Here is a 26,388-nt window from a genome sequence, read left to right as displayed (position 1 = left end):
GCTTCAGGCGAGAGGTGCCGCCGCCGCCAGCCCCCGGGGATGACTCAGAGGATTCAGCCGACGCTTCTGCCGCCGACTAGATCTTTTGTAGCCTCTTTCCTTTTGTTTGTAGATGTAGGAGTGAACCCTTAGAAAATGCCTTGGGAGTATCCTGTGAATATTAAATGGCTGTTTTTCCCTGGGCTCGCAACTCCAGTTTCTCTATGTGTTCGATGCTTCTTCCGATGTTTTACTTCGAAGTCCCGGGGAGTACTCAGTCGGGCCGTTCCCGACCTTCCCGTCCCCGAGGATGAAGTTGTCTTTGATCGCTGTTACTGGCACAGTCGGCCTTCAAGCTCTCACGAATCCGTATTGCCTAAGTTAAGAACAAAAACAGAGACTTCCTTGTCCGGGAGATGGATTGATCCCGCGCGGAACACGCCGTGCCTGATGAACACTTTTTCACTTTGCGACCACTCAGTTAGTAGAAGGGAGACGCGTGCGGGCGAGAATGTGACCAAGAGTCCTCGCGGTCCGGTGGTGCCCGGGCTTTAAACGGGCCAGGCCGAGCACTGACAGCCCGCCCCCGAGACCTGAGCTCCGGACTACCCGAGTAGCTCGAGCGATAGGATTACCCAGGGCACCCGAGGACTCGGTAGTGCTCGGGGTCCTTAAAAGCGGACCGAACACCACGACCACCACGAAGGGCTTCGGTCAGACGTTATCGCGAGCACGCTACTCTTTTCTGCAAACCGTTCTGTCGTTCTGGGAAAAAATAGTCACGCGGCAGGGTTTTGCGTGCGAGGAGGCCACCTCGCCGAACAGATTAAACCGCGAGAGCCCCCGAGAGTGACTCGAGGACATAAATTTACTTAAAGCAGACTTGTCTGAATATAACCACTCACCGGACAGCTGTCGGCCTTCCAGCTCATCGATCCAGGAGGGATGTGCTTCCGAGCTCGGGTGCCCGGGGACTCGATTCTTTCAACGGAGTGCCCGAGTGCCCAGAGGCATACGAGGCTCCTAGTGTCGGGTGATCTCGACCACCCGAGCCTAAGTGGTAGGACCACCCGAGGACCCTTGGGGCCGACCAAAGGCCGGGGCATTAAAGCCCTCGCGGCCGAGCTGCTTACGATCGCCAGCCTGTGACTTAAGAGAAAAAATAGGATTTCTTTGTCTGGTGCGCTCTGCCAGTGCGGTACTTGTTATAGACTGCTCTCGTTTTCGACCCGAGACCTCTCGAACACCCAAACCGGCGGACAAGAGCGGGCAGAGGCATAACCCAGAGGTCCTATGGTTTGGTGGCGCCCGGGTATGACAGACCAGACCGAGCACCGACAGCCCGCTCCGGGGGCCCGAGCTCCGGACTACTCGAGCAGCTCGAGCGATGGGATTACCTGGAGCACCCCGAAACTCGGTAGTGCCCGGGAGCCTGTCATGACACCGAACACCACAGCCTACCATGGCGGACGTAAGTCAGCGGCGACTGCTCGCATGCATACCGATCGGGATTCTTTTGTCAGCGGGGAAAAAAAAGAGAGAGCGAACTTTTTCTCGCACAACCGAGCTCCTCACCAGACAGATTAAACATACGGAATCCAGAAAAAGTATTTTGACATAGCGATTGCTTATTGAAAAACTTAATGTGCAATATTTACAAGGTTGGGTGACAGCGACTTACCCCACGGGGCGAAGCCTTCATACTGCTCGGGCAGGGAGAAGCCCCCGGCCTTCATACTGCTCGGGCAAGCAACGCGCTCCCTGGGCTGGCCTCACTGAAAGCGAGCCTGCGCCGAGGCGGCACCCGACGTGGTCCAGAGGCAGACCTGGCGGCCGGGGTCCCGACCACCTGCTGGGGGTCGGAAAGTACGTCGGCAGCGGCGGCGGCGCTGATGGGCCCATCGCCTTGATCCCCTTGGGCGGGAAAAACCGCACGCGTGGATGGCGGCTGCCGCGGGTACGCAGCAGCGACGGGGCTTTCTTCGTGGGGCAGCGTTCCGTTACTGGAAGTGGAGCCGGAACGCTGGAGACGGTGCCCACCGGCCATCTTTTCCTGTGGAGAAAAAAGTGAAACAAACAATCCAGGGATATTCCCCCCTACCTGGCGCGCCAGCTGTCGGAGAGTGAACTCCTGTCGCAGGGATCCCGAGAGACCCCTTTTTAGAGATTCGGCCGGGGGGATGATCCTGGAAAAGCTTGTGTGGGAAATAATCGGGAACGGAAATAAATGCGATGGCTGGTGGGAGACGATCACCCTAATGCAAGGAAAAGTGGGTACGCCGGGTTTTAGACAGGTTCGGGCCGCACGGAGGCGTAACACCCTACTCCTGTATGAGCGCTATATTTATCCTTGAAGGGGATTCTTCAAGGAGATATCTGGTTCTAAGGGGAGAACTGTTTACAAAGAGCTTGAGGCTCTTCTGTTCTAGCTTAACTTGAGCTGGTTCGAGTGTCTGTCGATCTATCTTTGGCCTGGTTCGTTAGAGATTGTTGGTTGTCTGGTCTCTTGGTCGTCTTGTGGTCGGGGGCTCTTGCTCTCTCCTCCCTTCTTTAGTGTTCTCCATCCTTTCCTTTTATAGGCGCGCCGACCTCAACATATCCTGAATGGGAAAGAGGGGACGTGAATGCCAAGGTGCCACGGAGAAAGGCGTAATCATTTCATCTTGGCGAAGTGACAGGGGCGGTGGAGAGATGCGGCACGCATTCGACCACCAGCCGCTGCGGGAGCCTCGGGGCGCCATGAAAGGGGCCCACCGGGCAGCCTCAGAGGTGCCCGGTGCGCCCACCCTGTCTTGTTCTTCTGCCAGGGCAGGGTGGCAGGCCGAGCGCTTCGATTTTGGCAACGTTATCCCGAGGCACCTGGATGAAACGGAACGGGACCCGTGCATTTAATGGACCCACGCCCCCCTGCCAGTGTATGGCAGGGTCTGACACTGGGGCATGGGCAGTTGAGAATATCAGGATGTCAGGATGTCAGACCGCGCGTGCCTATTAAATGCGGCATTGGGCCTTTGACTGGATGACACCCTGACGACGGGATCCTTTGGGTCGTTGAATGATCTTGCGCGAACCTTCGGGGAACCGAGTCCTCGGGGGCTGCCACGTGCAGCCCCGAGCACTCTCTCCCGAGCACTTCGGTGGGACCTTCGGGGCACCGAGTCCTCGGGGGCTGCTACGTGCAGCCCCGAGCACTCTCTCCCGAGCACTTCGGTGGGACCTTCGGGGCACCGAGTCCTCGGGGGCTGCCACGTGCAGCCCCGAGCACTCTCTCCCGAGCACTTCGGTGGGACCTTCGGGGCACCGAGTCCTCGAGGGCTGCCACGTGCAGCCCCGAGCACTCTCTCCCGAGCACTTCGGTGGGACCTTTGGGGCACCGAGTCCTCGGGGGCTGCCACGTGCAGCCCCGAGCACTCTCTCCCGAGCACTTTGATGGGACCTTCGGGGCACCGAGTCCTCGGGAGCTGCCACGTGCAGCCCCGAGCACTCTCTCCCGAGCACTTCCTTCTTGGTATTTGGGCTCTGCGGATCATCGGGGAACTAGGTTGCTCGGGAACCAGAAGCGGCGGCCCCGAGCACCTTCTCCCGGGACTTAGCTTCTACCTACCTTGCAGGGTGGTGATATGTGGTGGATGGCCGGCCTGGCCTCGGGACTTAGGGACCCCTGGTTCTAAATACACCGACAACTAGATATTCATATAATTTGATTAAATGTTAGTCAAAGTACACAAAGTTTGACTTTTTCAAAAAAAAAAAATACGCCTACTATTTCTGAACGAAGGGAGTATGTGTCAAATCAACCATCATTAAAGGTGATTTATGAGCTGTACATTGAGCTTTCAAATGATGAGAAAGAGTTAAATAGTAAAGTCATTTTCGTGACTATTGATCCAAAAAATAAAAAAAAAGAGCATATTTATAATGCTCTCTTATAAGGGAAGAAAAGAAACTTTCATTTATAAGCGAAATACATAGGCAACTAGAATAACCAGTAGTTTAACAATGATAATTGGAACCAGCTAAGAGAAAGGATTGGCATTGGAGAGGGGAAAAGGCATCATTAATTATACTTTGTTGGGCCTAAAGCACAGTTTAGTTGGCAAGAAGATAATGATAGTAAAGGCTAAATACATGCCACTGGTGTGGCAGGTAGTGACTACTTATTATTTCCTTTCCTTTATATACTTCCATTAGTATCCGGAAAGTGGCATCCTGGGTGTGGGGAAGCTTATTATTATTGTTTTAATTTGCCAATATCAAAGTACTACAAATTCGGATGGAAGAACTGCACCAATATTAAACATCAAGAATAACAGAAGCACCTCAAATTACATAATCAGCCGTGTAGCCTCCATGAGAGAAATACTAAATAAAGTAACTGATGTTAGTACTATGATAGTTCCAAGAAAGAAAAAAAAACAATGCCAAGGTCATGAAGCTAACATTTGTGGTAAGGTTTAGGGAGTAGGCAGCCTAGTAGAGTAGAACGAACATCATTAGAGGTCCACCTGTTTGGTCACATAGGTGGCTCGTAAAGTTGATGGAAAGTGATTATCTAATTAAATCATGTGATATATCTCACAAACTAAATCAATAATTTTGTTTGCCACGTTCTTTTTTAACATAATATCTGGCATATTGTGCCTTTTGGTTCATTCATTTATGAAATTTATGTCCTTCTCATTGAACTAGCAAAAGGGGATAAGATTAAGACACAACTTGCATAAGAGTAAAGTTTAACAATTGCGTATGCATATAACAATCAATAACAAATGTTCAGTTCAGTGTTATGTCATCTGTCATTTAACCACTTTGGAAGGAATCTGAAGGAGCATATAGAGTTGGAAATGAACATGAAAGGAGTGGAACAACCATGCTTAAAATAATGAAACTTGTAGTCCACTAGGGAGACCATGAAGAATTAATTATTCAACAAACCAAGCTGATCACAGTATTAGTTAGTTTCTATAAATAGGATAGAATGATGACCTGATGATTCATAGCATAACATCAAGGAGTAATAATAAGACCAAAATCAGCATCAACAAGAAGACCCAAGATGGCAGGCCTTGGTTCACCATGTGGCGCGTGCAAGTTTCTACGCAGGAAGTGTGTGAAGGGGTGTGTATTTGCCCCATACTTCTGCCATGAGCAAGGGGCTGCACACTTCGCCGCTATCCATAAGGTCTTTGGGGCGAGCAATGCCTCAAAGCTCCTAATGCATCTCCCTATAAGTGACCGCTGTGAGGCTGCAGTCACCATGTCATACGAGGCACAGGCCAGGCTTCAAGATCCCATATATGGTTGTGTTGCGCACATCTTTTCTCTGCAACAGCAGGTAAGCAGATTCTACATTATTACTCGTTTCAAAAAAGAAAGTTCTACAAACATGAGGTGCTTGGTTCACATTTGTTGGAGAAAGGGAGAAAACTCACTCTGGATGCACCCTCATAAAAATGTGATATTGTTTGGCAAATAATGAAAATTCTAAGTCTCACAATGAAATAACACATGGAGAAAATTTAACTAGCTCGCATGAAAAAGTATGGAAGTATCATAAGAAGAACAATTATGAATCGATAATTTCATGGATGCAGCTAAACATTAAAGTGTGATGTGTTATCAAAGACACATCTTGCTGTCTTATGGGCCTTCTTCTTTGCTTCTTTGATAATGCATAGTCTTCATAGTTCTTTAAAAAGCTCTCTATCAAATTAGATCACTGCATACACTTCAAGGAAATCAAGACTGACATTGTGTATTTCCTGTGACATTTCATAGGTGGTCAATCTGCAAGCACAACTGGAGTCCTTCAAAGCTCAAGCAACACAAGGGTACGGAGATGGATCTTTAACCTCAAACCCTCAAAAAGAAAACTGCGAAAGATTAACACCTTATATGCAAGACGGGCAGCTCTTTTTCCACCCAACAATGCTAAGCAATTCTTCAGTAAAGAGTGAGAACCAATTATACTTTGCAAATGACTGCTTCACTTCTGCATCAACTCGATATTCTGAAGGCTATGAACCAGATTTATGCATGCCTGACTACAAAAACAGAAATCCTTCTAGCACCGTGCAAGGGACTGGGTATCATGACATGGACGACCTTCAGTCAGTAGCCTTTGCCTATCTCAACCAGGCATGACAAGATGTGCATGTCGTAGTTATTCTACAGGCTGGAACAGTTTTGGTTAAAATAACTTACAGATGTGGATCAAGTTTTATAGCATGGGCATTGAATTACTAAAACAAGCAGAGTGATGATGTAGCTATTCTTCTCTCAAAATAGCTAAACTGTCAAGCTGCATTATCATAGTTTAGTATTCCTAGTTTCTGCAATGCTGAAGTTCTGCAGAGGCATCAAATTGGAGTTTCTTTGTTCTCTATTCATTTACAATAGAAATTTCTACAGTAGGGGTTCCCCTACTGTATTCCCCTGGAAAAAAAATGGAGTTGGTTTTTTTATTTAAAAATCTCATTTACTGCGAGCTAAATACAACATGTAAGGAAATGGATGATAAAGGTGCTGCATTTTGGTTTGTTACGTAGAAATCAGATGGTAGATTCACTTGAAATGAAGAAAAGTAAGTTTGCTGCTTGTAAAACCCACTAAATTGAACGTTGTTGGACTCTGGAACCAAGCATCTTCAGCCATTTCTTATCATTTTCCATAAGATAATAATGGTAGCGATAAAGTATTGTTATGAGGACCAAAAATCAAACACATTATCTCCAACAAAATAATGGGCAACTGAAGGTGGACTCAAGTTTTTTTTTTTTTCTGAACAAGGGCATCAACTGAAGCTATAACACCCCCTATGCTTGTGCTAGCATGATCAGCGAGATTCATGGTTACATGTTGATCTCGTTCATCACATTATCCTGCAGTAAAGCTATGTGTCTTCTTTCCCCAGTCTGTTTAGACTTTACACCCTTTATCACCTTACAATCGTATATGTCATCCAAGTTAGTTACTGGATGTTCAAAATCAAGAGCTGGGAGTTAGGTCTTCTGAGTCTCTTCTTCAGAGGATGAGGAAGAAAAGGGCCCATAACAACGACAGTGCACAAATTACTTTGGCACTCATTTCATATGCCATATGTTGTCGCACCTTTTCTTCCCCCGAGAACACACTCCTCTCTCCTTTCGGAAGAGCAAATTCACAGCTATGGATTAGCATTTGCTCTTTTCTAATCGAGATCAAGCACGGCACGATAAAGGGAGTAAAGCCCAAGGCACTAAAGGCAGCTTCAGGTGACGCGATAACCAATATCCTGAACTAAAACTAAAAGAACGCACCTTGTCCGTCGGATCCCAGCCAGTACATCCTTGAAAGCAACGCATGGAACCCTCAAGAGTTTAGAGTCCAAGCCTGCAAGTGCGACAGATTGACGCACTGTTCTATTGCTTTGTAGCATATCATCGAGCAGGTGTTGGGCATTAGCCGGTGTGTTAGTGGCGGTACGGCAAATGCGGCACCATAGGATAGCATTGTGGTCGAAGGTGTTGGCTGGCGCAAGTCTCTTTTGGGCTTAGGGGGTGTAGGCTGCTTTGCATTGCCGCCGGCGCCGTCGATCGCTGGAGGGAGGGAGGGAAGGATGGATTGGCATTGGCTGCTCAGAATTCAGAAAGCTTCTTCTTCGTCCCGCATAGAAATGGGCCGCCCGCAAGTGATGGGCCCACCGAGCCCAGCCCAGCCCATACCAGCCCAAATCGGTTACGTCTGAGCCCACTGACCAGATACCCTTCGTCTTGCTGCGGAAGGATCTCATCTCACCACCCACCCACCACCACCTGCACCGGCCAGCAAGGCAGGCAGGCTCCATCGGCTTCTTCTCGCTCGCTTCCGAGTTCCGATGAAGAACTTGAGGAGGTGAGTGCGGATCTCTAACCCTAGATAGCAATCTCCATGCTATATGTCTGTTTGTCCGTTGAGCTCTCGGCTGTTATTAGCGATCTGCCTAATCCAACCTCCCAACCCTTATGCATTTTACTCGGCTGCGATGCGCGTGATTGATGTAATAATTTTTGTGAGCCTGCGAATGCGGTATTTGGTGCCAAATAATTCTGTCCCTGCTAATCTGTGTATGTACCCGATGCTGTTTGCTTCAGCATTTGGTGCCAAATATACCTTTCCACTTGCTTCCCCGGGATCCGATTCCCAACCTGCTTAGTACTTCCTTTTGTGCTTCCCTTTTCTCTTTCTGCCTTCCCAATCAATCTGATTGTTCTTGTGAGGCACCGAACAATTCCCCAATATCATGCCTAGTGGCTGGTGTGTTGGAATTGGTAATGCTTTTTACCCAGCTGTAGGCCCAATGCTAGCGCTGAATTTATCTAAGTGAAATGTGTTACGAAATTGCCATATCCATGTCTTCTTTGTGCACCTTGTATGCTCCTTCTCCACGCTACAGTTTGGCCGCAGGACTCATTTTTCATTAAACAAGTTGAAAAATAAATGCTGCCTTTTTTCCGCTCCTGGCGGAGCATAGGCAGCTATGTTGAATATGATAATCATCCGTTTTGTCCCCTCCCTTGGTTTAGCTTGCGTGTTCCTGCTGTTTTATTTTATTAGATTGGAATGCATATATTCAGGAATCTGGCTGAGTAGTGTCATTGTGTATAACTGTTTTCGTTAGTTTCGCATAACTTTCCCAACATATGTCATTTTTCAAGTCTGCAGTGATATCAACTAATTGCACATGCATACTCATTCAGACTGTCATTGCCAGTGGTCTACTGGTTGTTTAGCTTCCCTACTGAAAATTTTCGTTTGTGTTCCTTCAGTTTGACTATTAAATTACGATCTAAATCTATTTCAAGCAAATCAACAGAGTACCAACTAGCAAGTGGCCAAGTGCATACAGCATGCCACTTTTTTTCTAGAGTAACTTGCATTTTTTGCTCTTCGTTCTTTTCTCAATTTACCATATGATTTCTCCTCCTCTTAATTTCGTTAGTGGGCTTCGCGATAATGGCTTTGCACAAAAAATCCCCTTTTGCCATTAACAATCAAAGGAAAAGGTTTGCTTACATGTTATTCGACAAGATCCACAAGATATGAGATTATGGGATTAGGCAGTCTATAAAAATATTGTATTTATACAAAAGTGAGAAAAGAAGAGACATATACGGTAAAGAAAAACTACTCCGTTGTTCTATATCACTTATGTGGTCATTGGAAGTAATTTCTGATCCGACTAAAATAGTAGATAATTCCAATACTTTGGTTGTTAGCAAAATGGTAATAATGCCTATTTATCCATTTTGTTCTTTGCAGGGACTTTCGCAGCCACAGGGCTGCTTTATTCGATGGCATTGAAGAAGGTGGGATAAGAGCTCCAGCTTACTCTTCTCGTGAAATTCATGAGCATGAGAATGACCAAGCTATGGACAGTTTGCATGATAGGGTCAGCATTCTCAAAAGAGTATGTATGCTGTACTTCATATATTTGGCAGACCAATTCAACATTGAGCAAAGGGACAAATTGTTGAGTATGATTGATGGATCGCATTCTATCATACGATAACAATTGGAGATGTTTGAAAAAGTTTTAGTGTTTTACTCGATGTTGATAATAAATCATTTTATGTTATATCCATAAGTAAAATTGGAACTTTTGTCAAGCTGATAGAAAGATGTTGGACTGAATTGGCAATTGGTAACAAATTACTAAATATTTATGATGACTTATCAGTTCTATAGCTTGGCTGAAGCAATTAGTTTGGCAATTGGCATTTTCCTATAGATATACTAGTACAGATTTCGAGACCACCCAGCTGGTATATGGCTTGTTTACAGTGTTACTGCCATGGAGATTGACATGGAATTAATATTAGTACATGAAATTGCATCAGTAAGATATCATGTTCTCATCTGGGATTTATGCATGCAGATCTTAGAAAACTGCATTTTTGTGTGTGTTCTACTACCTCGTGTTTACACATTTTATTGATGTTGTTCTAATCTGTAGTACATTGTTCAGTTTCGAGTATATTGTGAATGTGCTAGATCTTCACTGTGATTTGTCTGAATCTGTTGTATCTTCAGTTAACTGGTGATATACATGAAGAAGTGGAGAATCATAACCGTATGCTGGACCGAATGGTACTAGTCTCCTTCCTGCCACACACAATTTTCTTGTCAACAGAACTCTGAGAAATTAATTTGCGGTTCAGGGTAATGATATGGATGCTTCCAGAGGATTCCTTTCTGGAACAGTGGATAAGTTCAAGATGGTAAGGATTTCCTTATTTGCACATGACTTACACCTTCCAGTGTTGTGTTATTCTCACAGCAACCTTAATTGACAGGTTTTTGAGACCAAATCTAGCCGCAAGATGGCTACCATGGTTGCATCCTTTATTGCCGTCTTCTTGCTCATATATTACCTTACCAAGTAGCAGCATGTTTGGTTTTGCATGTGATGATGTATATTGCCTGATTGTAAGATGCAATTTTCTGCACTTAATGACCAGAGCACTGGTAGACGATTGTCAAAAGAAGAAAGGGCACTGGTGGATTTCACAGTTTTCCTGCATTGGTGTACTGTCTCAAATAGGTGATTGTGAGGTGATGTTCTGTTGTGATCTCACACAGTTTTTCTGATACATGGATGTTATTTTTTTTTCGTGTCCTTGCTGGGAGTTCGGATTAACTTGTCAGTGCTGTCTGATGGTGGTTGCGAGTTTTTTTTTTTTTTCAAATGTGAGTTGGTCGTGGTGAGTGAATCGAACTTAGCTGGTTGTCTATCCGGCACGATGATGATTTGTTGCTTTGCGTTTACTGGGATTGCGACTCGACGATCGCTGTTGCTGTGCATGCGCCTATTTTACCTCACGACTCCAGGTGCAGGCTGCATGAGATTACCTAGGCAGATTGGTGTGCTACGCTATGCCTATGGAGGTTTAATTGAATATCAAAACATTGTTACTCAGAGCAAACCTATTATCAAGGAGAATGAGATCAGGTCTTCAAACTTTCTCGGTTTTTCAATACATACACATTCAGACAGGATTATCATTTTGATGCAAACACGGCATTTATGAGAGTCTTGTGTGACATCTTTCAACAAAGTATAGTCTATCTACACATATCGGGAATTGGTCCCATGTAATATCAGGTTGTTAGCATTGCTGGGCAGTTAAGGCATCGCTACATATCGAGCAAAGAGTGATAGAAATATTTCTTTGAGAAGCGAGGAGCTTTAAAATGGAAATAAAGCCTATGAGAACGTTGTATTTGACCACTCAATATTCACGATGCTTCATGCATTTTCGTACGACAAAATACACCTACACATGAATCTTAGAAATAGATAAACTATTATACTTTATGCAAGTCAATTTTAAAAAATAAGAAGCCTAACATCCTTTAAGTAATCACTATTAATCCGTAATGACAAACTAAAGATGGAAGATGGCGAACAGCTCATAAAGATGGAGGAGATCGACATCCATAATGACAAATTAAAATACTATCCTTTTTAGGACTAAATACTACCTAGGACTCATGTTCTGAGAATGAACCACACGGTAACCTATCTATAGAAAGTCCTACATGCGTTTAAATGATTTTAAAACATGAACACAACTATGTGGCAACTAAATTCCTATAAGAAGGTGAGGGCTAGGGCCCGGACGGAAGGCACGACCCACCAATCGATAGGGGCCACACGTGGTGCACCGTAGAAGCACAAGGGTACAATGATTCGCTGGCGCACGGGTCCCATTGGATCTTAATCAGATGGCGGGGCTACTGTGCTACAGTGACCTGGGCGCTCGAGAGGCTGCTGGTTCTTGGCCAGAAAGAATATGTAATAGATAGATGATGACTCCACAAGTTGTAGTGTGTGTTAGACCTCAAATAGTGAGCATCCACGGGACGGGAGTAGATAGATTACGTTTCTTTTGACGTGTCATGCTAACCGAACTTATTTATCTTCTTAATCCGATGGAGCTGATCAAAGAAAAGGAAGCGTGAATTAGGACATGTTTGGTAGAGCTCTAGCTCTAAGAATTTTTGGAGCTAGAGTCGAAGGTACACCCGCGTTGTTTAAGTAAGCTATATTCTTTTCATTTTAAACTAAAATAAAGACTTGCACTATTTTATTTTAGCCTATAAACTTTAGATATGAAGCTGAGAGCGGAAGCATGTCAAACAGAGACTTATTAGTTGATGATGGAGCTTGGCTTGTACTGTTTGTTGTGTGCTTGCCACCAATAGGACTGGACTGGACCGGACCACCACCATTATATTATTAGCTAGCCACTGGAATCTGTGCCCTTTTATTTATTTATATTAATTAGCAGCTGTCATTAAAGATAACCAAGATACTCCTCTTTCATCTCCTTTATACGGGCCGTCCACAGTTGAGTAAACTAATCACCTTATCACCCCTCCCTTTTGGTGTTGGGTGCTCCATGCATGTATCGCAACCTAGCTATACTTCTAAACTCACCAACAAAGTTTTATCCAAATCCACCTCGTCCGTAAGCTATTTTGGTAGTGCATTTTCCATTAACTCACCCTCTTTACACATTTATTTAGCTATTAAACATATTTACGACCTTTCTTGATTACTTCGCACAATCTATTAATCGTACATTTGTTCAGCTGATCTGTTACACAAATTTGTCCTTTAATTTTCCTTTGTGTTCACAAGTAGAATTGGAACTAATTCAGTTTAGCCGTCGAGGTTGATTAAAAAAGCTCTTTAGTTAAAGAAATTAAGATTCTCGGAAGTGATTGGACGGTAATGAATGCTTGGGTGTATGCAAGTAAACAGCCTCTCCCTTCTGCTGTTAAGCAAGTTGAATGAAATATAATCTAGAGGACTTTGAGGTTTCATCAATGGTGAACATGCAAAGCATATGTCTCTGAATTTTTCTCATATGTATTTCACATATGTGGCATTTACTTTTTATCCTGCTAGGCTTTAGGTGACAAAAGGAACGTTGAACTGATCCGAACTTAAAAGCGAGATAAATCTTCCATATTACTTTTACATGATAAAGAACACTACAAATCTAGCATATAGTAGGAGTTAGAGAAATGCAAGACCACCTGCAAACATACCTATATCTACCATTTTCTGCCCTCCAAATTAAGTGCCTCAAGTTTTATGGGAAGGATATATATTCTTCAATGATCACAAGATGGGGGCGTGGCAGTTTGAATTTTAAAAATGAATTTGTGTTAATCCCGAGATACATTTGCTGGTGCAAGTGAAAAATGCATATAGTATTGTAGATGTTTGTATATATGAGATTTACATGTTTCCGTATATGGACTCGTTCCGTATATATATATGTCTCACTGGGATACTTGATCTTTTGAATTGTGAGAAATTAGGTCCCATGCGACACATGCATGCAGGTAGCAAAGGAACGCTGGTCTCCAACATACTAACCTCCTAATTCCTACCTAGAGCCAGGTAAAAAGTATGCCTCACCAACAACACATCAAAACATCTTAATTATTCTTAGCATTCTGAAGCAGCTAGAGATCAGTGACTCCTACACACTACCTAAAACAAACAAGGGCCTAAATGGTTGCTTTAGATTTTCACCGAGACAACATTAAGATTTTTCCTTAAACCTGATCTGATAAGCACGACTCAGGAATTGCATCTCTCTTTGGTCACGAAAGTATAAGGCAAAAGTATATTTTTATAGTCGAGTTAGGTGGTATGTAACTATGTGCATACGGATGTATATATGACAGCAGATGGTTGGACAGGTAAAAAGTCTTCTCTAGTGCGATCTTAGCGTATCATACGCACTAAATGTTGCGCTGGAGCTAAGAAAACAATTGTTGAAACTACATTTGTGGTCCATGTGTATATACAAACACATGATAGGTTGTATTTTTCTCATGGGTTCACCAATCATGTTGCTACAACGGTAAAATCATGTGTAGCCTCCAAGGGTGTCCATAGGCTCTTCGTCTTCTTGTCCTGCTCAAGTCTTCTTCGTCTTCTTGTCCTAGCTCCCTCTCTTTTAAATAGTGTTTCATGCTTGTACACATACATACATATTCCATGTCTACCAACTTGTAATAATATAACAAGTGAAATACAATATAATCCACCCCAGCCCTTACATCACCCTAGCTACCAGCTGCAATAAGTCTTCTCCTCCATATATAGCACAGGGAAACACCAAACCACAAGAAAAAGGAGCCGCAAAAGCAAAATTACAAGAGGATCGAGGAGAGGGTGGCAACTCTCCTTTGATTTCTTTGCACCTCTCGAGGTCAGATCTTCGATTATTCAAGACAGCAGCGCCCTATGATGGTACAAAGTTTCTCAATATATAGTCTTTAATTTCTCTTTGCTGCTTAATTCTTCCATCCAATCGTCAAACACTAGTGTGCTAGCTCGTGTACTACTTGCTGCTCGGATCTTTTGAGCAAAACATGCTTGGATCGATCTTGACATGGAGGTCGATCGGATAGCTAAGAAGCTTCTCTTATTTGTCATCTGCAAATTAAAAGGCGTCGAGCGGAGAGATCAGGGACACGCATGTAAGCCGCTGATGTATCGATCAATTGCCTCCAAGAATAATCAAGGGGTAGATCGAGCTGAGTCCACCGCTGCCAACAAGCTAAAAAACCCTAGCTAGCTAGAAGAGAAGCTGGCGAGCAGGTGGTGGGACGAGGGGCGGCTCGACCTGCCGGAGCCATCCCTCGGTAGGAACCAACAACAAGACATGGCGGCTTCTTCTAAGGTCGACGGCACTGACCAGCCGACGAGCGGCGGGAGTGGCGACGACCGCGAGAACGGCACCGGCGAGCCCCGAGAAGGCGCGGTGGTGACTGGCAACCGGCGCCCCCGCGGCCGGCCACCGGGCTCCAAGAACAAGCCGAAGCCGCCCATCTTCGTGACGCGGGACAGCCCCAACGCGCTGCGCAGCCACGTGATGGAGGTGGCCGGCGGCGCCGACGTCGCCGAGTCCATCGCCCACTTCGCGCGCCGCAGGCAGCGCGGCGTCTGCGTGCTCAGCGGGGCGGGCACCGTCACGGACGTCGCCCTCCGCCAGCCGGCCGCGCCCGGCGCCGTGGTGGCCCTCCGCGGCCGCTTCGAGATCCTCTCACTCACCGGCACGTTCCTCCCGGGCCCCGCCCCGCCAGGCTCCACGGGGCTGACCGTGTACCTCGCAGGCGGGCAGGGGCAGGTCGTGGGCGGCAGCGTGGTCGGCACGCTCACCGCGGCGGGGCCGGTCATGGTGATCGCGTCCACGTTCGCGAACGCCACCTACGAGAGGCTGCCGCTGGACGAGGCCGAGGAGGAGGCTGGGCAAGCGCAGATACCTCCCGGCCCCGGCGGCGGGCCGCCACTGATGGGCGGGATGGCCGAACACTTGGCGATGCCAATGTTCGGCGGCGTGCCGCCAAACCTCATGCCGGGGGGTGGCACTGCCTCCGGTGCGGGCCTGCAGCTCGGGCACGAGGGGCTTGCATGGGCTCATGCACGGCCGCCGCCGTACTAGGAGGATCCATGATCGATCGAGTAGGATGGAAGAAGGGAACGATCATCATGCCGGCAAGGCAACGGTTGAATTCATATATGTAGAAAATAATCGGAGGAAGTGAAGCATATATTGAGCTTGAGCATGCAAGAATCGGAGCTGATTAATAAAAGGCAGCCATGCCATGCCATGCTCTTATAATCTACTAAGAAGGTAAAGTATACTAGCTAGTACTGCATGTGGCTGTGCCAAATGTCAGTTCATCGAGATCGATGAACTGTGATGTTTTCTTTAATTAATTATATGCATGAAAAATAGATGGATGCTTAATTATGTCTCTTTGATCCTCATCTCTATGCACGTGAGGTTTCGCTTCAATTCGTTGTTATTAGTTACCTCCAACGTAAGTTATTATAACACTGTTTATCTAATTGCGGTATGATGCCAAGATAACTAACCTCGAGTGAATTAAGGCTTAATAATTTTGCTAAGGAGACGAGCTTCATCTAGCCAATTAATTATACCCAGCATTTTGTGTGTATCCTCTTATGGAACCTGATTTCATGTATTGATATGTTACAACAAAAAGATCGATATTTAGGGCTCGCATGCATTTCTTTTCTAGAGGATATGCCACATTATGCCTTCTTATCTGACCAAAGATCATCACGCTATAATGCACAGTAGATGCTTTTAGTTCCAAAGTTAGTTGAGAAAACATCTTGCTACATATAATATTTAATATATGCAGCCGGTAACTAATTGGTTTGAATAAACTCGATCGATCAGAAAGAGTATCTCTTGTAAAACCATGGAATGGAAGCGTAAATAGTTGCTGATGAAGCATCTAGGACTGATCATTTTGGAAGACATCATTTTCAATTGAGCAATATAATGGAATGAACAAGTGCATGCACGCGGCCGGCCATGCAGGACAGGACACAATGCAATGCAATGCTTGATCTTTGGGATAAATTAGGGCAATAACTTAACGAAAGTTTGTTTATTAAACTACACTGGTCATGTGGGTCACATGACAATCACATAATAAGCTGCTGGTAAACTGCTTTTGAGTTATCTACTCCTACTTGTGTACTTAATTTTCACTGTATGCACTGCACGCTGCCGCGGTTTAATTGGCGGACTTGGTTTTACATGATCTCCATCATCTGAACGTACGGCACAAATATAATCAGAGTGGGTCAAGTAAAATAATTAAGGTACCACCGGAGTTGAGACCTATTAGTATTTATATATACGATGGAGTACGTGCAGTCAAAGAAATTAACCGTATGTGCCGCGCCAAGTTATTAAACTCTGCAGCTAGCTAGCTAAATAAGAGATCATATCCATAGCGGACTAGCGGTAGTACTTCTGTAACACCCCGGAACCACCAATATTCGAAGTGCTTCTATCCATCCAGATGTTTATCAGCTCTAGGCAAACCTGTGGATATAGGTAAAACAGTGAGATAGAAATTTTAAATACGGATTGGTTCTATTATCATTATGATCATCATGTTAACCTCAAGTTAAAAATAACAGCACCTACTCAAGTATCACGCTAAGCGTTGTCATGATTCAAAAATAAGCATAAGTAAAAAATTTATAGATTGCATGCTGCAATTACACAAAACTAATTCTACAATGAAAAACGTGGGTATCAACATCATCAAAATTATAAAACTTACCACACAATTAAACTGGACATCATCTTAACACATCCTAGATCATAAAACATCTTGAACTATATTAGAATCATCGTCAGACCATATGAACAATATTTAGCCACATATAACATGGGTATCACCACAAGGCTAAACAATATTTAGACACATATCTTCAGAGAAAATGAAACTATTCAAACAATTTACATGCAATTTCTTATCATAATCAGATAACTTCTGAGACATCAATAAATGACTTCCTTGCGTATAAAGGAAACATTCAAGCCACTAAATTATTTACTTACATATAAATGCATATATCATGATCTTCTTCATCCTTACCTCTTCTCAGGTAACATAAGGGTACGTATCATATCCCTTCTCGAGTAACATAAAGTGTTATACCGGTATGGCCGTGAACAATGCGCGACATAACTTTCAATGCATGAGATGCATATGACATGCTTCATACATAAATAAGAAAATATAGCTTCTAGCATACGTAAATTACATACTTTGTGGATTTGCAATGAATGCAATAAGTCGACAGGTGCATAATTATGAAGTACCTCCAAAACATAATTAGCATAGTCATATAAAAGAGTAAAATTGAAAGGACAATGATGTCGTCTAGAGGGGGTGTATAGGTGTTTTTGCAAAATTTTGTCCCCTTTTGATATATGGTCTAAATTTGCAGCGAAAATAAACTACTGGTTTTTCACAAGCGAAAAACCTAAATATGCTAGACTCAACTAATGCACAATCACCCTAAACAATTGTGAATATTACAATCATAAGATACGACAAAGATTATTTAAATCTAGTAACATATGCAACATAATCTAATTGGAAATTCTGAAAGTACTTGTCACTGGATGTTACAATTTTACTGTTCACCATATATTTCGACGTTGTTCATCGAAACTTCCGATCAGTGCAAAACAACGGATTTGAATATTATGAAATTAACTTAATGCACATACAATATAAGCATACAAGTATGGATATCAAGTTAATGCACAAGAGTAAGAAAATACAGAGACAAATGATTTGTTACCAAAGTTCGGATATTCACCGATACCCTACGTCTCTATTGAGGAAACTCGATCACACTTGAGACGGGTCTTTTTCAACATTTTCCTCATGAGATTGCACACATGCACTCCTCGCCTCTACTATAGCCAACTCTTCCTCTACTCCGAAGATGGTGAGTTCTGCAACCACTTCCGGGCCTCCTCATAATCTTCACTTGAGAAGATCACCGGTAATTCACCATCGAGCCATCTAGGAGACTATTGTCTCCAAGAGTAAAAAAATTCTGAACTCGCCACGATCAACGCCAAGTGCTCAAATACACGTAATTAATACGACACGTGCAAGCAACACAAGCTCCACAAACCTCACACACCTCACCCGAACATCAAGTTCTAACACCTCTCACAAGCACCACAAAGGCAGCCAAGCAACCAGCCCCACGCAAGGAGGCCAAGGGGTATTTATACCCCCACTCTAAAAAACTAGCCGTTGGACTCAAATTGCACATACCAGAACTTTCGATCCCAAGAATCCCAACGGTCGAATTCGGGCGAAACTCACTCCTAGATCTGCTAAAAACCACACATCGAAACTTCCGATCCCCATATCAGAACTTTTGATTAAAAACCATCCGAACCCGAGAGCACCAAATTTCTAAAAAATCGGACTTTCTGACTCACATTGGAACTTCCGATCCCCAGATCGAAAGTTTTGAAATTAGCACAACAGATCCTCTGAAAAACACTGATAACTTTTGATCCCAATGTCCGATTTTGACAAACTCTACGAAAAGTTTATTCAGAGGGCTACACACCGATATCAATAGCACTTGAATCTTCCTTTCAAAACTCTCACCAAAGATTGAATCACTTATAAGAGAGAGAGGAGAGGTGAAAAGTTGCTCTAAATATTTTTCACAAGACAAAGGGAGTAGCAGCCGACTTAGGAGAGGTGGAGGGGTATTTACAGAGTACCCCAAAAAACTAGCCATTAAGTGCTTTTTCAGCCCCACATTGGAACTTTCGATATACAGATCGTAACTTCTGATCTATGCAAAGTAACAGCATTGACCTACTCCATCCAAACCAAAACTAGAAGAATACACATATCGGAACTTCTAACTTAACATATCGAAACTTCCGATTAGCAAAATACTTCCATCCTGAAAACCCAAGGTTTTGACAAAACCGTTCAGTTCTATCTACATCAGAACTTCCAATCACAGAATCGAAACTTCCAACTAACAAAAGAATTCTAACCCGAGAACTCGAGGATTGAGACAACCCGGACATTCTGATCTACATCGAAACTTTTGATCACAAAATCGGAACTTTTGATTAAATTGAAACCAGAAATCCAAGAGCCTTGAGAACCCAAAATATCGAACATTCTGACTATGATCGAAACTTCTGATTGAACCAATCAGAACTTCTGATCTTTCCAGAACTTTTTCAACTCAAGTGTCCATATTGTGAAAAGTGTCTCTCATTCTAAGGATAAACTTTGAGCACTAAGTTCATGACAAAGCCTTCAACGTTGCATCCTTCTTAGTAGTACGACATTCATATACTGAATATAAAATAAAATTCTTATAACCATAGGAATATCAAAGCGTTGTATTTTTGGCGATCACCAACGTTGTTTAGCTTTTATCATTTGTAATTTTACCTATTCAAATACTCATTGAATATATTAGTCCCTTAATTGCTTGTCGTCAATCATCAAAACCCATATAGGGCCTTGATGCACTTTCACGAAAACTTCTATTTTCATATCATCTTCATTTGGTTCACCACCAAGACATGAATCGTAAACATCAAGTGTATATGTTATCCACTAAGCTTATCTTGATCTTGTTCTACCAACTTGACATATTGAATATCTCAATTCAACTCATGCCTTCTAATAGAATATAACTCCAACTCACTCTCAAACACAAAACATATGGGTTAGTCCATAAAATCAAATTGACAACTTTATACCTTAAGTCACTTAATCTTTACAAGTGACTTAGCCTTCATTATTTATTGCTAATCTTCATATGGAGCCTAACCTCACTCACTCTTAAGCACATATCACATGGGTTAGTTTATAAAACTCAATCGACAATCTCATACATTTAGTCACTTAATCTTCACAAGTGACTTGGCCTTTACGCTTATCGTCAGTTTTCTTGAGCTTCTCCTTCATCTCATGAGCATCACTTAGAGCTCATTTATCTTAATGAATTTATATTGATCACATGGCATTCCTCAGTGAATCCGTACTCAATCTTCAATGCATCACCTATGGAACAATATACTAATAAATCTCAACACAATTGTTAGTCCATATATACTATCATTAATTAGTAAAACCATACTTAGAGACTAGATAAACATTAAAAAATATCCCCTTATATCAAATCATCACCTCAAAGCAATCAAAGAGAATGCATAACAAAGGGTCATCAAGTGACCATCACCATAAATCATACATACGCCATCACAATGCATTAAACATAAACCCATGATAATTTAGAACATTATTATTTAAGGTGTGGGTTTCATTTTATTGTGGAAATCTTAAAAGAATATAAAGGATTCACCTCCTTCCAAACTACATCAACCGCGTGCATAAAGATGCAATTGCTATGCATGTGCTATGGCATGCTCATTTTAACGATACTCAGCACTACAAATTATGAACATCATCTCTTTCATGACAATGGAAAACATGCAACCATCCTAATCTATGTAAGATATCATGAAAGTATAGATCTCAAATGTAAATGGTATGCATGTGGTATGTTGTATATGCCACCCATAACTATCGCATAACTTAAACTTCAATTTCATATGTGAGACAAAAAAGTAAATGTCATCTTTTGTGCAAAGACGTGCTAATGAGAAGTATCTCACCCACATTTAACTATAAGAACATCATTTAACTTAGTAATCATGCTAGAGTAGAAATAAACTCATAATTTTCCATTTATGAAGGTCATCATGCATGCTTCATTTTAAAAGTGGAGGTAGTAAGAATAATAAGTCATAGCCATAGCAACCACCTGTATGTTTACTTGGCTTTTTACCAAAGATGATGAAAAAGCCTCATCTAAGCACGATCGAAGGCACTATCACCTGTACAAGCATACTATCAGCACCAAAACATACTAACACCGCACGAAACAAATACAAGCTTCCTACGTCCAAAACCCCCGCATATAGGGCAATACCGAAGCTATGAAAACATTATCTACCACTTTACTTGCATGATGTTGGATGGGAACTTCCTCTAGCTAGGTCGAAGACCGACCAACAGAGAATTTCACTAACTAAAGTTCATCAGACAACAAGATTGTTTTATCAATTACTCCTAATATGCTCATAAAAAACAAAATAAAACCAGTGTCATTGAAAAGATATCAACGGGACCTACGACTTCCATTTTAAGCTTATGGATGAATTTGACACAAATTAAACCTTAATTTCAGTTAAGTTACTACATGCCAAACAGATCACAAATCCCAAACTCCGGTGGCAAATTCTTCAATCTAACTTAATTCACCATCAACTAGGGACTAATTAGATATCACCTTCGTAGCGAGATCATGAATAGACGACGAATTCAATCAAATTTTATGGAAATTCCACTTCTCCCCATCTTCTCTTCTTCCTCAACCTCCTTCCTCCTCCTTCCTTTCAATCCGATCCAACCCAAATACGGCGAGAACATCGGCCCAAGGCTGCATCTTGGGCTATATCTTGGCAAAGGCCCAACATCGGCCCATCCATCCAATCCAATCCGATCCGATCGCTGGCGTGGGGTGGGGATGGGATGGATCTGAGCGCACCAATCTACCAAACCAAGCACGGACGGCTCCGATCCATGGAGAGCGACGTGATGGCGGGACTTAAAAGGTGCAAGGATTGCCGCTGTCCATGGAATCCATCCTCTCCCCCTCTCCCTCCACGCAGCTGCAGCTGCAGCTAGAGTGAGCTAGACCAGATCACGAGCGGAGGCAAGAAGATAGGAGAGCCCAGGTGGGTAGTTGCTACCTAACCTGCCAAGCAACAGGCCCGGCGCGCCAACCGCAGCTCTGCCTCTGGCTTCCGCGCAAGCAATAAAAACGCAGCGAGGGAAGGCCGACACGCCTGCAGCACCACCACGCACGCGACCTGCTGCACCCTAAATACGCCCAGGAGGATGGGCGAGGTCCACGACACGGAGGCGGCGACCCCGCTCCTCCCCGCCGCCCACCATGACGACGACGAGCCGGCGGTGCGCACGGCGCGTGACGCGGCGCGGATGCTCTGGGAGGAGTCCAAGCGCCTCTGGGGCATCGGCACGCCCATCGCCGTCGGCACGCTCAGCATGTACGCCGTCAGCTCCATCACCCAGATGTTCATCGGCCACCTCGGCAACCTGCCCCTCGCCGCCGCCTCCATCGGCCTCTCCGTCTTCGCCACCTTCGCCCTCGGCTTCCTCCTCGGCATGGGCAGCGCGCTCGAGACGCTCTGCGGCCAGGCCTTCGGCGCCGGCCAGGTCGCCATGCTCGGCGTCTACCTGCAGCGCTCCTGGATCATCCTCATCGCCTCCACGCTGCTCATGACGCCCTTCTTCGTATTTGCCGAGCCCCTTCTCCTGCTCGTCGGCCAGGACCCCGACGTCGCGCGCGAGGCCGGCAGGTTCGCCCTCTACATCCTCCCCTCCGTCTTCGCCATGGCCATCAACTTCCCCACCGCCAAGTTCCTCCAGGCGCAGAGCAAGGTCACCGTGCTCGCGTGGATCGGTGTCGCGGGCCTCCTCTCCTGCGTCGTCCTCAACTACCTCCTCGTCGTCGTCCTAGGCTGGGGCCTCGCTGCAGCCGCAGCCGCCTACGACATCTCGCACTGGGTCATCGCGCTGGGCCAGGCAGCCTACATCATCGGCTGGTGCAAGGACGGATGGAGGGGATGGTCCATGGCCGCCTTCCAACACATCTGGGCCTTCGTCAAGCTCTCGCTCGAGTCGGCTGTCATGCTCTGCCTCGAGATATGGTATATGGGCATGATCACCGTCGTCACCGGCGACCTCCAAGACGCGCAGATTGCCGTCGATTCGCTTGGCATCTGGTAACTTCTTTAATGCTGTTCGTTGCTTGCAACTCCCTTTTTCTGTTTCGCTCCATCTGGATTTGGTTGTTAGTACCAACTACCAACTAACTAGCTAGTCGCTGACATAGATTGTCTCCCTCTTCTGTTTTTGTGCGAATTTTCAGCATGAACATAAACGGATGGGAGGGTATGATCTTCATCGGCCTCAATGCTGCTATCAGGTTTAAATTAATTGCTTCAACTCCTGTTTAAGTTTGTTTTCTTGCTTTGTTCAGCAGGGAGGAAGTTAAAGTAATCTACTAATCTACTGGCAGAAAAGAACCTGAACCACTGAAACCAACCTGATTGCCAATTTGGATTCCTCAAATTTTGATGTGGAAACTTGCCAATTTGGATGCCTCCATTGCAGACTATAATAGCACAACGGAAAACCTTGCTTCTTGCTTTGTTCAGGGACGAAAGTAATCTACTTAAAAATGCATGAGAGTCTGAACCACCGAAAAAAAAAACCCAAACTAGTCGTGTAGTGTTGCCAATTTGGATTCTGTTGTCAAATTTCAGCATGGAAACTTGCTAATTGTTGCTAATCATACAGTCTGGAGTAGCAAAGGGCCCTGTGGTGCAGTCGTTGCGCCTTACCCGGCTACTTGCAGCGTTAAACTCTGCTCTGTTCTTTCAGTGTCCGGGTCTCCAATGAGCTTGGTTCTGGGCGTCCAAGGGCAGCAATGTACGCTGTCATAGTCGTCGTCGGCGAGGCGTTGTTGATTGGGATTCTGTGCATGGTCTTGATACTGATCTTCAGAGATCACTTATCCATCATATTCACTAGTGATGTCAACCTGCAGCATGCCGTCTCCAAGATTGCAGGCCTGCTTGGTTTAACCATGGTGCTCAATAGCGTGCAGCCTGTGCTTTCAGGTACGGTCCTCCATTTACAACGATCCCGTTCATCTATGGAACAAAGAATTTTAGATGCTGTCATACTAATCGAATTTTTTTGTGTGTTTTTCGATCTCGTTTGCCTCTAAGTGTTTAATATCTTATAACTGATAACCTACTGATAAGTAATTCTTGCTGCAACCGATTATTATTGTGCACGTCTAAAACTGATGCCATGTATGCATTGCTGATTCAGGGGTTGCTATTGGAGGTGGATGGCAAGGCTTTGTTGCTTACATCAACCTAGGCTGCTACTACGTTTTTGGATTGCCCTTAGGCTACCTTCTTGGCTACCAGTTCAACTTTGGAGTTGGGGTAATGATGCCAATTTTAGCAACTGCATGTTGCAATCAGAATTTAATTTGTTTGTCCAACATTGGATCAAATTGGTGCGACACACACATGAATCTTTGTAATACAGTTTTCATGACATTTTTTATTTCCAATAATCGCAGGGGATTTGGTCTGGCATGCTTTGTGGTATTGCGCTTCAGACGCTGATTTTGCTAGTTGTGGTCTGGAGAACAGATTGGAAAACAGAGGTAAGAACTTTCAGGCCCTGTTTGGTTCTCAGATTTGGGGCCGGTTCAGAATTGGTTCTCAGATTTGATCACTGTTTCCTGCAAACAACAACTTTCAAAATTTTCTTGAAACGTGTTGAAGACACTCCTTAAGACTTTTTGAGGGAGAACGTTAGTTCTACTTTAGCCGCCTGACAAATGCATACAACGCTATCCCTGCAAAATATTTGAAAGAAATATTTGGGGTTAATAGATTGGTTGTTCGGTAGGCAGCAAACTTAACAATATTTAACAGGTTTCTATATTCGAGAAAATATTTAACAGCTTTGAGTATAGATACACGAGTGACATAAATTATTCACAATCTCAAGCAAATAAGCAACAAATTCAAGATCCACACCATAATGACTTTTCCAGCACTTCATCTTTCCGAAGCACTATGTTTTAGCTACAGCATATTTCCTTTTATGTTTTCTTTTTTTCTTTCAGGAATTCCTCGTATGATTTTAGATAATGTAATTAAAATGTCAACCTTTTTTGTTATTTTTTATGAAGTAGTGTCTTTTAGAAAGAAAAATATGTTTTCTTAAGGAGAAGTGTTGTGTTTTCCACGTTGCTCATCTTCATTTTGACAAATTGCAGGCTGCACAAGCTTCAAGTCGTGTGCAAAAGTGGGGCGGCGCTGGCGCTGTGGCTGATGAAATCAAGCCTCTCCTGGAAGAGAACTAGCATAGAGTTGATGAAAAAAAAATCCCCTGTTGCCCCATGACACTCTGCCCACCTTAGTACAGAGATGTTCTTTGAGGCTTATTTGAATAAGCATGAGCATTGAGTAACTCTTGTAATTGAAATTGTTTAGATGTAGTTATGATTTCTTAGTTCACCTTATATGGACATGAATAGCCTATGCACTGTTAAGAAAATAAGAGAGAATGGCAAGAAAAAGAGAGAGACGCATCAAGTTGATTTTATTTTCCCGGTAATTTCGATTCACCAATGATTTTGGAATGGACTGATATTTCTTCCCTTTTTTCTCCATGAGGTGTATACTGTGCACAATGCTAACTAGGTTGAATTACTGTGTGTTCATGAACATACTTGAAATACCATGTTGTCTGACCCCTGAACTAGATATATCAATGGTTTTTTTTTTCATTGTCTTCCTGACTTGAACTAGTGCAGCTGTGAGTTACTTGCAATGTTTTGTTGGCAGTTAGCACAATGGTGCCAGGTATTGTTCATGCTCAGTTGGCAGTTAGCACAATGGTGCCAGGTAGCACAATAGTCAGCTGAGAATTACTTGCAATGTTTTACTGGCTCCAAGAATTCTTGTTAAAAAATAGAGATTTAAATTACTTTATCTTAACTTATAAATATGGAGCTATAGACTGGAGCTCTACCGAATAATATATTTGAAAAGAGAGTAGAGAAGAGATAATGTATATATAGTTATGATTGAGTAATATCTTTGAAAACTTATCTTTGTATTTTTGTGCTTGTATCTACAATTTTCTGTGTTGATCGTGAGAGCCGCATGCAACTTAATTTTATAACTTACACATCACACAAGTGATTCACCAGCCTGGAAACTCATGACGAACACACAAGGATAAGTTTTCTGTTTTTTCTTTCCTCGAAAAGATATCTTCTTTTCCTTGGATCCGGAAAGAAAAAGAAAAGAGAGATAAGATATCTCCAGT

At 43.8% G+C, this 26,388-nt stretch overlaps 4 protein-coding genes across 5 annotated transcripts; all 4 read left to right on the top strand.

Annotated features, from left to right (window-relative positions):
- The first annotated feature begins 5,006 nt into the window (after positions 1 to 5,006).
- Positions 5,007 to 6,942, top strand: LOC133894844 (LOB domain-containing protein 29-like). Its single transcript, XM_062335020.1, has 2 exons — positions 5,007 to 5,314; positions 5,758 to 6,942. The coding sequence occupies exons 1-2, from the start codon at positions 5,036 to 5,038 to the stop codon at positions 6,121 to 6,123; spliced, it is 645 nt and encodes a 214-aa protein (XP_062191004.1). The 5' UTR covers positions 5,007 to 5,035; the 3' UTR covers positions 6,124 to 6,942.
- A 774-nt stretch (positions 6,943 to 7,716) lies between these two features.
- Positions 7,717 to 10,616, top strand: LOC133894845 (bet1-like SNARE 1-1). 2 transcript variants are annotated; one of them, XM_062335022.1, is made up of 5 exons: positions 7,717 to 7,851; positions 9,259 to 9,388; positions 10,030 to 10,086; positions 10,158 to 10,217; positions 10,293 to 10,616. In XM_062335022.1, exons 1-5 carry the CDS (start codon positions 7,835 to 7,837, stop codon positions 10,380 to 10,382), a joined length of 354 nt encoding a protein of 117 aa, XP_062191006.1. In that variant the 5' UTR covers positions 7,717 to 7,834; the 3' UTR covers positions 10,383 to 10,616. The 2 variants fall into 2 exon arrangements, with proteins under 2 accessions (XP_062191006.1, XP_062191005.1); XM_062335021.1 differs by having other exon boundaries at positions 7,724 to 7,851; positions 9,259 to 9,406.
- Positions 10,617 to 14,088: 3,472 nt separating this feature from the next.
- Positions 14,089 to 15,827, top strand: LOC133895747 (AT-hook motif nuclear-localized protein 20-like). Its single transcript, XM_062336248.1, has 2 exons — positions 14,089 to 14,275; positions 14,476 to 15,827. Exon 2 carries the CDS (start codon positions 14,691 to 14,693, stop codon positions 15,468 to 15,470), a length of 780 nt encoding a protein of 259 aa, XP_062192232.1. The 5' UTR covers positions 14,089 to 14,275; positions 14,476 to 14,690; the 3' UTR covers positions 15,471 to 15,827.
- Positions 15,828 to 22,087: 6,260 nt separating this feature from the next.
- LOC133895307 (protein DETOXIFICATION 35-like) lies at positions 22,088 to 25,724 on the top strand. Its single transcript, XM_062335533.1, has 6 exons — positions 22,088 to 23,246; positions 23,393 to 23,449; positions 23,908 to 24,146; positions 24,364 to 24,482; positions 24,623 to 24,709; positions 25,331 to 25,724. Exons 1-6 carry the CDS (start codon positions 22,339 to 22,341, stop codon positions 25,415 to 25,417), a joined length of 1,497 nt encoding a protein of 498 aa, XP_062191517.1. The 5' UTR covers positions 22,088 to 22,338; the 3' UTR covers positions 25,418 to 25,724.
- Positions 25,725 to 26,388: the final 664 nt, after the last annotated feature.

Source organism: Phragmites australis, chromosome 16 (assembly GCF_958298935.1).
Source record: "Phragmites australis chromosome 16, lpPhrAust1.1, whole genome shotgun sequence".
NCBI lineage: Eukaryota > Viridiplantae > Streptophyta > Magnoliopsida > Poales > Poaceae > Phragmites > Phragmites australis.
Note: the sequence above shows the minus strand (reverse complement) of the source record. Positions and strands in the feature narration are given on the sequence as shown.

Excerpts from the sequence above, each read along its gene's own strand:
- LOC133895747 (XM_062336248.1), top strand. The coding sequence starts at position 14,691 with ATGGCGGCTTCTTCTAAGGTCGACGGCACTGACCAGCCGACGAGCGGC.
- LOC133894845 (XM_062335021.1), top strand. Across the intron at positions 9,407-10,029 it reads GGGTCAGCATTCTCAAAAGA|TTAACTGGTGATATACATGA; the intron begins GTATGTATGCTG and ends TTGTATCTTCAG. Across the intron at positions 10,087-10,157 it reads ACCGTATGCTGGACCGAATG|GGTAATGATATGGATGCTTC; the intron begins GTACTAGTCTCC and ends TTTGCGGTTCAG.
- LOC133894844 (XM_062335020.1), top strand. The coding sequence starts at position 5,036 with ATGGCAGGCCTTGGTTCACCATGTGGCGCGTGCAAGTTTCTACGCAGG. Across the intron at positions 5,315-5,757 it reads TCTTTTCTCTGCAACAGCAG|GTGGTCAATCTGCAAGCACA; the intron begins GTAAGCAGATTC and ends GACATTTCATAG.
- LOC133895307 (XM_062335533.1), top strand. The coding sequence starts at position 22,339 with ATGGGCGAGGTCCACGACACGGAGGCGGCGACCCCGCTCCTCCCCGCC. Across the intron at positions 23,247-23,392 it reads GTCGATTCGCTTGGCATCTG|CATGAACATAAACGGATGGG; the intron begins GTAACTTCTTTA and ends GCGAATTTTCAG. Across the intron at positions 24,483-24,622 it reads AGTTCAACTTTGGAGTTGGG|GGGATTTGGTCTGGCATGCT; the intron begins GTAATGATGCCA and ends CAATAATCGCAG.